This window comes from Colias philodice, chromosome 8, assembly GCF_061535455.1.
Source record: "Colias philodice isolate Cphi_HAF_F1 chromosome 8, ilColPhil1 Martin Lab GWU primary, whole genome shotgun sequence".
NCBI classification, from domain to species: domain Eukaryota; kingdom Metazoa; phylum Arthropoda; class Insecta; order Lepidoptera; family Pieridae; genus Colias; species Colias philodice.
The window spans coordinates 2,833,478-2,845,169 of record NC_143093.1 but is presented as its reverse complement, the minus strand read 5'-3'; the positions used below and the strand labels follow the sequence as shown (position 1 = coordinate 2,845,169).

The 11,692-nt window shown below is 36.8% G+C and overlaps 2 protein-coding genes and 1 long non-coding RNA gene across 3 annotated transcripts in view; 1 reads left to right on the top strand and 2 right to left on the bottom strand.

Moving 5' to 3' along the window:
* Positions 1-11,692, bottom strand: part of LOC149486381 (uncharacterized) — a 58,493-nt gene that overhangs the window by 22,125 nt on the left and 24,676 nt on the right. The window lies entirely within an intron of this gene.
* Positions 4,711-6,848, bottom strand: LOC149486384 (uncharacterized). The gene is made up of 3 exons (XM_089697873.1): positions 5,976-6,848; positions 5,445-5,744; positions 4,711-4,940 (listed from the first exon to the last, which is right to left on the bottom strand). The coding sequence occupies exons 2-3, from the start codon at positions 5,647-5,649 to the stop codon at positions 4,711-4,713; spliced, it is 435 nt and encodes a 144-aa protein (XP_089553999.1). The 5' UTR covers positions 5,650-5,744; positions 5,976-6,848.
* r-l (rudimentary-like) lies at positions 8,479-11,194 on the top strand. The gene is made up of 4 exons (XM_089697991.1): positions 8,479-8,735; positions 9,033-9,507; positions 9,599-10,065; positions 10,317-11,194. The coding sequence occupies exons 1-4, from the start codon at positions 8,589-8,591 to the stop codon at positions 10,647-10,649; spliced, it is 1,422 nt and encodes a 473-aa protein (XP_089554117.1). The 5' UTR covers positions 8,479-8,588; the 3' UTR covers positions 10,650-11,194.

Below are 11,692 nucleotides of genomic sequence, written 5' to 3'. Positions count from 1 at the left end.
GGTGACGTTTAGTTCTAAAAATATGCGCCAAGCGCTAGTGTCGTAACGTCACCTACTAGTGATGACAGCGAGCTATAAAAGCCACGATGACGCATAGAATATCGATAGCATAGTGATGTACCACGGAAATTTTTTGTAGGGATAATTCTATAAATTGCAAGGTTCAAAGTATCTTTCGTACGTTCAATGGATACGAATATAACGAAAGAAATATGAAAATAAAACAAAATTTAAGATTTTAGTTTTTTATTTAGTTTTCCTCAGCCCATGGGCTTTATATTTGTCAAAGGCAATTTGTTGAGGTGCACACATCTGTTTAACAAGTTTTTCTTGTACACCTCCTTTTAAAATTTTATTTATTATGTTGCACCAATTATGCACATGCATCATTAAATTGAGCAACCACTCCTTTACTTCTGTTTTGTGATGTGTACACCCCAACCAATTTATATCAAATTGTTTTAATATTTGTATTTTTAAATGTTTTTTTAAACATCTTTTGTATTCAAATAATCATGTATAAGGCCCGAGATATCCCTATATAGCATTAAAAATTTCTTTGATGGATAGGTTAAATTGTGATTCAAAAGGGTGTATTCTCTTTGTTCGATCCATTTGTGAAATAAATCTCTGTTTTTTTGGGTATAAGTCTCAGAGCATCTCCTACACTAAAATTTTTGTGTCACTCTCCTGCACATATACCCCGCTGTATATGCAGAAGAATGCACGCGCAATCTTTCATTGACTGGGTTTAGAGATTGGTTGCAATTGTTGCTGCTAATGTTATTTGTTATTGATATTATGGGTCTAGTACACATGGCATTTTCTTTATCCTCATCAAATGTTGATGAGGAACTCTCATCAACATTGGATGAGGGTATGAGTTTTAAAAAATCAACTACTGTGTCTCCTACATCATCCTCACAGTTTGCGTATTGTAACGGACAGTAATATGTATTATGTGTTCTGTGGTAACGGACGTGACGTCGCCTGTCACCCCCGTCAAGCCAAGCCGCCATGTTGACATCCCCTCCTGCCAGCCGCCATGCCACCGCCATGCCTACCAGCCAGCCACGCGGAGGGGATAAGCCTATATATTAGCTGGCCATTGTTAAACGTGGATTATTCTTGTTAAAACTTTCAAAATAAATAAGTGTGTCGTTACGCTGCAATTTTATTTTCTCCATTGCTTCACAAATCAGAAGCGGGATGAAACGACATCGGCCACAAGTTTATCGACTTCCTGACGAATCAATGTCGGAGGAAGATGAGGGTACTTCTTCACCGCCTGCACGGAAGCTGCTCAAGAATCTGCTGAAAAAAGAAGTAGTAAAGGCTTTACGCAACCTGGAAGATGACCCCCAAGCTCCAAATAAGTCAAAAGTCCATCGTGCTGCATCTTTAATCCCAGAATTTGACCCTGATAGTGAGGAATGCACGGTACAAGCATGGATTCGCAAAATTGACCAAATTGGGGAAATAAATGGATGGGACGATACAACTAAATCATTTTACCTACAAGATAAGCTGCGAGGTCAAGCAAAGAAGTGGTATAATCGTCTAGAGAACTACGATTACACATGGGAACAATGGAAGGATATGCTATTGCGAGCATTTCCTCGATATCGCGATTATGGAAATATGCTTGAAGAATTACTACAAAGGAAGAAGCAACCTACAGAGACGATGACAAAATACTATCAAGATAAAATCGCCATGTGCTTCCGATGCAAGTTATCCGATAGCGCCAGCGTTTCCTGTATCATTCGTGGTCTGCCACTATCGCTACAACCTAACGCTCGAGCCTTCCAATGCCACACGCCATTGATACCGGCAGTCAAGTCAACGTTTTAAACGATCAAGTATCAAACGCATTGTCATTGGATGTCAAACCGACGAGTGTCATTTTAAAAGGATTCTCCGGTGGACTCTCAACGAGTCGTGGAGAAGTCGAATTTCAATTACAAATTGACGGTATAACCATGAAATGCCACGCCTACTTGTCTAACATCAAAATGGCCGATGTTAATCTTATAATCGGCCAGCCTGTCATCAACAGCGAAGGTATGACATTGACAGTTAACAAAGGCCTTGTCGAATTTAATCGTACTCAAGATCCCATTTGCGATATTGAGGCTATCGAAGACCATGATCGCTTTAAAGTCGTCACAGTCAACGAAGAGAGACTTCCACCTGGCTCTTCCATCATTCAAGTGCGGGTTCTCGGAATAAGGTCGGCAACGGTGTGGTTACACCGCCTCGGCATCATGAGCTGCAGGGAGTGGCCTACTCTCTTCCATCCACCCTGCTCACTGGTGAAGACGGGTACATCAAAGTCATCAACATGGGCTGCGAGGTTATCGTGTGGCCGCCGGGAGAGGTCCTAACCAGGGCTGAAAGCTGCCAGGAGCCTCCACTACAGCCAAATAGCCAGGTACTTACCCTTGCTTGCCATAGATTTGCCGATTATAATGCTAATAATATAGGTCAACCCTCAACTACTGACTTATGTATAGGAGGTGTAAAATTAAACGACAAAAATAGGTCCGTTAAATAATAAGCAACATTCAGATCTTATCAATTTATTAAGTACAATATAAACATTGTTTTGCTAATGGTACAAAAGATCTAGGGTGCACAGGTTTAGTGCAAATGAAAGTAAAGCTTACTAGTAATCAGCCTATTTACCGCCAGCCTTATCGATTATCGCATAGCGAACAAGCAGTAGTTCAGTCTAAAGTGATTTATTAGATGCCGAGATTATCAAAGAGTCTGAATCTAGTTATGCATCTCCGGTCATTTTAGTCAAAAAGAAAAACGGTGACAGTAGGATGTGTGTTGATAACCGTGCCTTAAATGCTATTACCGTAAAAGATAGATTTCCATTGCCAAACATAGACGATCAGGTTTCGAAATCAGCGGGCCACAAATATTCTACGAGTTTAGATATGGTTCAAGGCCATCATCAATAATTACGTGTTAGTAATGAAGATACACGCAAAACTGCATTCATAACACCTCAGGGTCATTTCGAGTACACTCGTATTCCATTCGGTTTAGCGAACGCGCCATCCGTTTTTATGCGGTTGATAAATAAAATAGTTGAATCTGTAGGTAGAACTAAAAATAATAATGTTAAAAACAAACATGGTAAACGTGAGATTTTGGCATTTCTGGACGATTTACTCTTACCCTCGAATGACGTTATGTCAGGCTTAGATATTTTGCAAGCGGTACTTGTCAAACTTGAAGTAGAAAATTGAAAATTAAACATGAGTAAGTGTTCGTTCTTGCAAAATGAAATAACGTATTTAGGTCATAAAATATCGGCTAAGGGTATTCAACCGGGCGATTCAAAGTTATTAGCGGTGTCTCGTTTTCCAACACCGACCAATGTTCATAGTGTGCGTCAATTTATCGAGTTGTGTAGTTACTTTCGTAAGTTTATTTACAATTTTGCTATCATTGCCCGCCCTTTAACCGATTTAACTAAAAAGAAAGCTTCGTGGATATGGAGTAGTGATCAAAACAATAGTTTCGAACAATTAAAAAAGTGTTTGTGTTCCGAGCCTGTGTTAGCTTTGTACGATCCTGTGCTTTGTGTGTAAATTAGGAATAGCAGATTGATGGTACGTTGCGACCCGTTTTATATTTTAGTAGGGTGACAAGTAAAGAGGAAAGCATGTATCATGGTTATAAACTGGAAACTCTTGCCGTTGTAGAATCCTTGCGTCGTTTTCGCGTATATGTGTAGTAGAAAAAAAGGTTAAGATTGTTACTGATTGTACAGCAGTCCGCGCTACGCTTACAAAACGTGACATTATACCACGTATCGCAAGGTGGTGGCTTTCTATACAAGATAATGATATAAGCGTAGAGTATAGGCCGGGGGAACGAATGAAACATGTAGATGCGTTAAGTAGACATCCAGTAGACACTATGAACGTGAATCGTCTCGAAGTAGCGGGTTGGTTTTATATGGTGCAATGTCAGGATACTAAAAGCGAGCGCTAGAATGAAACGTAACTTCGATAGGAAACGAAAATCCGCTCACATATATAAGAAGGGTGATTTATTGCTAACGCGTCAAGCACCTACTTGTTCAGCATCCAAAGTTAATACTAAACTTGACGACTTGCATTCCGGTCCTTATGTCGTAACGAAAGTATTGGGCAATGATAGGTACCAAATTAGAAGTATATAGGGTTTACGTGGGTATAAGAGTTTTAGTAGGTTAGTAGCTGCAGATTCGTTGAGGCCCTATAAAAGTATTGTTACAGTTTCTGATAGTGCTAGCAGTTCGGATGAGCAAATGGAAACCGAAGATCTTATTGATTTATTAGAGAGCTAATTATTTTTGTTGTTCCTGTGGGAACAACTGTTTCAGGATGGCCGAGTGTAACGGACAGTAATATGTATTATGTGTTCTGTGGTAACGGACGTGACGTCGCCTGTCACCCCCGTCAAGCCAAGCCGCCATGTTGACATCCCCTCCTGCCAGCCGCCATGCCACCGCCATGCCTACCAGCCAGCCACGCGGAGGGGATAAGCCTATATATTAGCTGGCCATTGTTAAACGTGGATTATTCTTGTTAAAACTTTCAAAATAAATAAGTGTGTCGTTACGCTGCAATTTTATTTTCTCCATTGCTTCACAGTATATCGAATGTGGACCCATAACATTGGACATCAGTAAGGATTTAAACGCATTCATAAATGTATTTGCAGCAGGATTGACATTCCTATAATTGATGGCTCTGATCCTACTGTCCAAAAACTGAAAATTTGATATGTTTTCGGCTTTATAGGTCCACGCAGTTTGCCCCGGACAGTGCTTCCTCGAGAACCGTTCACGCTATCAAATAGCTTGTCAATGAACTCCACAGCTTCGCCTGTTGTGGCCATTGTCTCACTGACATTTTGACCTGAGGCTGTAGTTTCTGAAATATTACATAATTAAATACTTATCACATGATAAGTATCACTACATAGGTAGTAAACAAAGTTGCTTCCCGTTGTCTGTCCCTGTGTGCTTAGAACCTTAGACCATTAAAATTATGCAACAGATTTTGATGCGGTTTTTGTTAATAGATAGGTACAAGTGATTCAAGAGGCAGGTATATATGTAGAATAAACGCAGGCAAAAACTAGTAACACATAAAAAATATAAACAAAAATAACAACTACTGTTTCTATTCTATAAGACTCTTAAGAAAGCATACATTAGTTTGAATTGAATGTCTTATTGACTCAAAAAGACTAAATTGTAAAATATGATTAAGAACCTAATTCTTTAATAAGTATTTACATAGTGTGAATTCATGGTGTTTATTAAGTTGGAGACCGTAAATAAATAAATAAAAGTAAAGCGAGTGAGTGATTAAGAGGATAATTTTAGTATTTTTAGATACTTAATGCATATTGATAACCGAGTAAATACTTACTGAACAATGCAGTGTATTTAAGCATTCCACTGGTTGTTGCACTCAGAGTTTGGGCAGCTACACTAACTTTCATCTTCTTCATTTTTGCTGCATAAACATGGTGCTCTGTCAGCTTTTTATGCATTCTAGTGTGACCTAGTTGGCAATCAGCATCAAATACTGTTTGTATATCCTTCCATGTGGCAACTTGGCCTTTGAAGAGCATGTCTTTCGTGAGCAGGTTGTTCCTTAGGCCCTTAAGTAGGTGTGGGGGATCAAACAATACACTTAACTATTGTCCTGACACCTCAATAGTTCCATCTGCAAACAAAAAAAGTATATTGAGTTCAACAAGTTAATTTGATGCAAGTATTACAGGTCAGATTACAGATGAAAATAAGCACACAGGTGACATATGACATGTACTAACATACAGATGGATATTAAGATATAATGTTGATGGGTACTTTTTATCCCAGGTGTTTTCCAACTTCTAAGCAGACAATGTGCATGCAAGGGCTATTCATTCATAAAGAGATTTTATCTACTCACCATTGCATTCATCATTTAATCCGTCAGTCCTCGGATCACAGACACAATAGAAAATCTATTGTGTCTCGGCCCGATCGGGCCGCTCGGTGGTCAATGGGTTAAAATCCTTTTGCGTGCAGTCTCCAATTTCAACATATTTATGGCTGTTCTAAAAGTCGAGCCCTGGTCACATACAAGAGCTAAAGGTATCAGTCCTGACTCTGACACTTTAGTGACCACTTCCTTTAAAATTCTAACTACTGTAGCACCTGCAGTTGTTCCCTCACAAAAGAAGAATAATGTAGGTTGTCTCCAGTTTGAACACACTCCTTTTAGCATGAATACCAAGGCATGATCGCAAAATCTTAGTACTCTTCCATACCCAAAGTCTTTAAATCCTCTTATCTCATCTTGGGACTCAACATAAGTGAGATGAGGTGTAAAAGCAACCTCATCAAACAAAATAGAACACAGTTTCTTCTTTGTGTCCCATTTCTGTGTTTTGTGCTTTATTACTCGAAAAATATTGTCATTTAGCCCCACATTGAAAATGATATTTTCAGCCAAACGATTTAAAGTTCGTTTACTGGGCAAATTAAATATTTTTTGGAGCAACCGATATCCTTTCGGGCTTTCCTTCATTAAGGTCAACGCCAAATTCTTTTCAGTTTTCACTGGTTGTGTATAATATTATATCTCATTGCCTTCTTCTTTCTGTTAGGTACTGTGGATAAGTAACACAATAAGTATTTATAAATAAATAAATAAATAAATAAATAAATAGGTAACTGTTTGCCATTTTGAAATTTGACACATTTGAGTTTGACAAATAGCGATACAAAATGGCTGCCAACAAGGCTCGCGAAACTAGCGCTTGGCGAATTTTTTTGGAACTAAGCTGTCGCAGGCCTGCTGTCAAGTGTCAGTCAAAGAGGATATAATCACTACGTTTGTGTCAGTCGGATAAAATTGTCTATGGTGGTCGTGCTGTTAAAATGTTTTAGGCCCTGCGCAGACGACAGACTATCCGTGACGCACTTTTTAGTCTGTGAAAATAGAACCTATGAAATTATATGCAGTAACGCACACGACGCGCAAAAAGTCCGGCGCACAAAAAATCCGTGTAATTCGGGCAGATCGCACCGCGCCGCGGCGCGCCGCTCCGCATAAAAAGTGTGTGAAAAGAATTGAACGTTTGCTTCAACGCGCGCTAACGCAGACGGCGCACACTTTAGTCGGCAATCTGCATTTGCTAGGGGTGGACGTAACGCACGCGATCTATTATCATGGCTTTCCGAAAGTATAGGATGTACCCAAAATTCTCTATTTCTTTTTCTTTTTCTGTACTTCATGTACAAAATAATACTTCGCGATCTCTGCACGATTTCCATAGCGTCTACGTCCCTACAGCTCTGCCGACAAAATGATCGAAGATGTGCGTCGTGTGCGTTGAGTCTGTGAAAAATCCGCGACCGACTTTTTGCGCGCCATGCAGACTTTTTGTGCGCCGCAGACTCGATCGCACAAAAAGTGTGCCGTCTGCGCAGGGCCTTAAGACTAGTGTCCACCCCTCGTACAGCATTCAGGTATCAAGTAATATAAAGTAGTTCATCGTAGATTATCGCTATCAAAAAAACTCTTCAGCTTTATTAATAAGAATAGAAATGTCACACTTGGAGCTTAGTTAAAAATAATTGATAGATAGGAATAGACTGGAATACAATTTTTCGTATAATATTCTTGGAATTATATAAATTACTAGCTTACCACCCGTGGCTTCGCCTGCTTTGTCTAAAACCTAATAATAAAATTATATACTTACTCCTTCCTCTTGAATCACTCTGTCTATTAAAAAAACCGCATCAAAATTCGTTGCATAGTTTTAAAGATTTAAGCATACAAATGGATATAAGTATTGAAATTTAAATTGTTAAATTCATTCCATCAATATTAACATGCAAGTCCATGATAAGAAATGAAGGATGTCTTATTAAATGTTTTACTTGTCTTGAGCACCGATGTCGACTTAACTTATTTGCATATAGTTTTATTGTATGTCCCTTTGATACTAAGCAACACAAAGCTACTTTTTTCACATTTGTAATTTGACTTATTTGAGGATATTCAGTAATGCGAATATCTTTCGGCACTTAGATGAGACTGTCAGGGGAGCGTGAATGTAAAATAAAGTGGAAATACTGATTGCAAAAATCTCAGGAAATGTCCAAAGAAGCTGTTAATATGATGATCTTCAATATATTAACTTTACTTTATTTTATTCAAATATGTGCAAACGCGATAAAGTTATGATTGCAATAAGTAAAATTGTTGCAAATATAGAAAAATTCAGGGAACAAATATTTAAACCGTATTAAACAACACACTCAGCGTTAAGCCATCCAAAATTATGGAATTAGTTCCGTATTTTGCCAAGTGCCGAATGTTCCTTATAATAGTGTAATCTATTATCTATTTTTTTAATGTGAATTGTCAGTTGTCAGTTGTCAGAAATGTCAATTGTCAGAATGGTCTTTTTGAACATATGACCCGTACCTACATGCTTTAAAGTTTCATTATTTTTGTATAAAAACTTGATTTTTTTTAAGTGTAGTATATACACGCGTGTAGTAAATCATGGAATACGAAAGGAAATTAACTAATTTGGCCCTGAGCCTCTTTAAAATCGATGCAGTAAAGTTTGGCGAATTTATGACGAAAAGTGGTATTAAAACACCGGTATACTTTGATTTGCGAGTTATTGTAAGCTACCCTGAGGTTATGGTAAGCAGTACCTTTAGTTAGTTTCGTGTTTATGGAAAAAAAATTGTGAACAGGGTTGATTATAAACAAGATTTTTTTTTGAAATTCCTTTAATCAGTCAGATGAATTTCCAAACGTTAAAAAAACCGGAATTGGATCTAAAATGAAATATTATTTACAGTTGTAAAAGAGATTTTTAGAATAGGTAAGTATTCAAAGTGTAAGTGAAGCTGTTTCCAAACACCCCTGTTCACAATTACCCGGATTGACCCTATATCATTAAATCAAAGAAAATAAATTGTCATCTCTTTTTTTTAGGAATTAATAACTGGCCTTCTGAATGATTATGCGATTGTTGATAGCAAGTATGATCATGTATGTGGGGTGCCTTATACAGCTTTACCAATTGCAACTTTACTAAGTGTAAAAGTTAAAAAATCTATGTTAATGAGAAGAAAAGAAGCTAAAGCCTATGGTACAAAGAAAGTTATTGAAGGACATTACAAAGTAGGAGATAAATGTTTAATAATTGAAGACGTTGTAACATCTGGCTCGAGTGTTATGGAAACTGTAAATGATTTACGAAAAGAAGGCCTCAAGGCAGAGGAAGCTGTTATAATATTAGACAGAGAACAAGGTGGAAGACAAAACTTGGAGAATAATAATGTTCAAATGAAAGCACTGCTAACTATGTCCAAGTTGATAAGCATCCTTGTTGATAATAAAAAGATAACTGAACAGGTGGCTTCTGATGTGAAAAACTATCTACAAAATGTTAAAGCTCCTGCAGTAGGTTTGTACTGAACTGCCTTAGTCACCAGAATTTATACATATTTGTCTTGTATTTATATTTTTCTTAACACAATTTATAATTTATTTTTCAGCACCACCTCTTGATAGAATCCTGATACCTTTTGAGAAACGAGCAGAGTTGGCATCAAATGCTATAGCCAAACAGCTTTTCAATATTATGGCTATAAAAAAGACAAATCTTTGTCTATCTGTTGACCTCACTTCAAGTACTCAAATATTAGACTTGTTGGAAAAAGTTGGGGAACATATTTGTCTTGTTAAAACCCACATAGACATCATACAAGATTTCTCACAAAATTTTGTGTCCTCATTGAAGCAATTAGCAATGAGATTTAACTTTTTAATATTAGAAGACAGAAAGTATGCAGATATTGGACATACTGTTTCTTTGCAATACACCCAAGGAATATATAATGTAAAAGATTGGGCTGACTGTGTAACTTCTCATTCATTGCCTGGGGAAGGAATATTGAAAGCACTCAATAATTCATCTAATGGTGAGAAAGGAGTTTTCTTGTTAGCAGAAATGAGTTGTGAGGTATAATATACTTATTCATTGATTAATTTTTTTTCTTAACTTCAAAATTCACTTATTGAGCTTTAAGCTGGAATTAATATTAGTTTCATGTAGGTTTACCTTTTATTGCATTTCAAGATCTACTGAAGTCAAATTGTATATATATTTTTTTTACATCTAAGTTGTGTGTATATAATATGTATTTCATTCTATTTATTAATACTTAGTTATATTGAAAGTAGAGTTTACGTTATATTTTCATCCTTTTCCAGGGAAATCTTATCACACCAGAATATACAAAAGCTACAGTTGAGATGGCCGAAAAGTATCCTGAATTGATCACAGGATTTGTTTGTCAAAACAAAAACACATTTAAGAATCCTGGTCTCATCCAATTGACTCCTGGAGTTAAACTGGAGAGTTCAAAGGATGATTTAGGACAAGTCTACAATACCCCAGAGAAGGTCATTTTGGAAAATGGTGCAGATATCATTGTTGTGGGAAGGGGCATTGTAGCTGCAAAGAATGCGGAGGCGCAGGCTGTTATTTACAAAGATACTCTGTGGAGGTGCTATACAAAGAGAATTTCTGGAAAATTAGAGTGAGAATCGTTAATTATTTTTGCAGTGTTAGTTGTAGAGGATTGATCCTCTACAACCTATTACCTCGCCTTATGGTTTTGAATTTAGATTAAGATAACAAAGCATAAAGAGTTCATAGTTATTTCAACATAGTTACATAGTTTAAATATTACATGTTATCATACCTATTACATAATATTACTTTGTTAATTGTTGTTGTAAAATGGAAGTGATTGTTGTTTAGAAGAATGATTGAGTGCAAAATATTATCAAATTGTATTCACTATTTTATGTGTGTATTAAGATTTCAATTGAATGCATTGTTTATGTATTTTTTATAGGATATATTAAATAAACATACAAAACTAGTTTTTCCAAAAAAACTAAGATATTTGTTGGTTTAGCAAATACATTCCTCAAGTGATTCCACATATTTACACTACACTTTCTATATTTTTATATGAATATATTTTTATATATGTATTGCAAATTGTAATTTGCAAGTAGAACCCAAAAGTAAATACTGCTGGAAATATTTGATATTTTGGTAATAAATTAGTACAAATGTGTTTTGTCTTTTCTTTAACTCCACTCATATGTACCTCCTACAGTTACATACTACAGTTGGTATGGTCCGGGAGCCAGCAGCAGATTTTATGACCAAGTTCCTCTCAAGCGGTAATTAGTAAAATGCATCAAAGTATAGTATTATGAAGCCTCGTGAACGTCAGCTGGAGCTCGGTTGGGGGGAAGAGCGGTTGTAGCCTCCCGTATCAGCTGACGGTTTTTCCACCAAGATACAGCCAGCTGACATATATATTTATCCACAGTTACATAATATAAGCTATCATCAGGTAAATTTTTGTTTGAGAGGAAATAACGGAAAATAAATTTTTCTTTAAATTTAACTTTCATGTTCGAGACACCAGCTGACGTATAATACACCATGTTGTAACCAGCTGACTATTTTTTTTCGTTGAGATATTGGGTTAGCTACAATTTGACAAATTTTTAGCTGAGAGGAAATGAATGAATGAATGTATTTTTTTTCCTATGTGCGTGGGAGG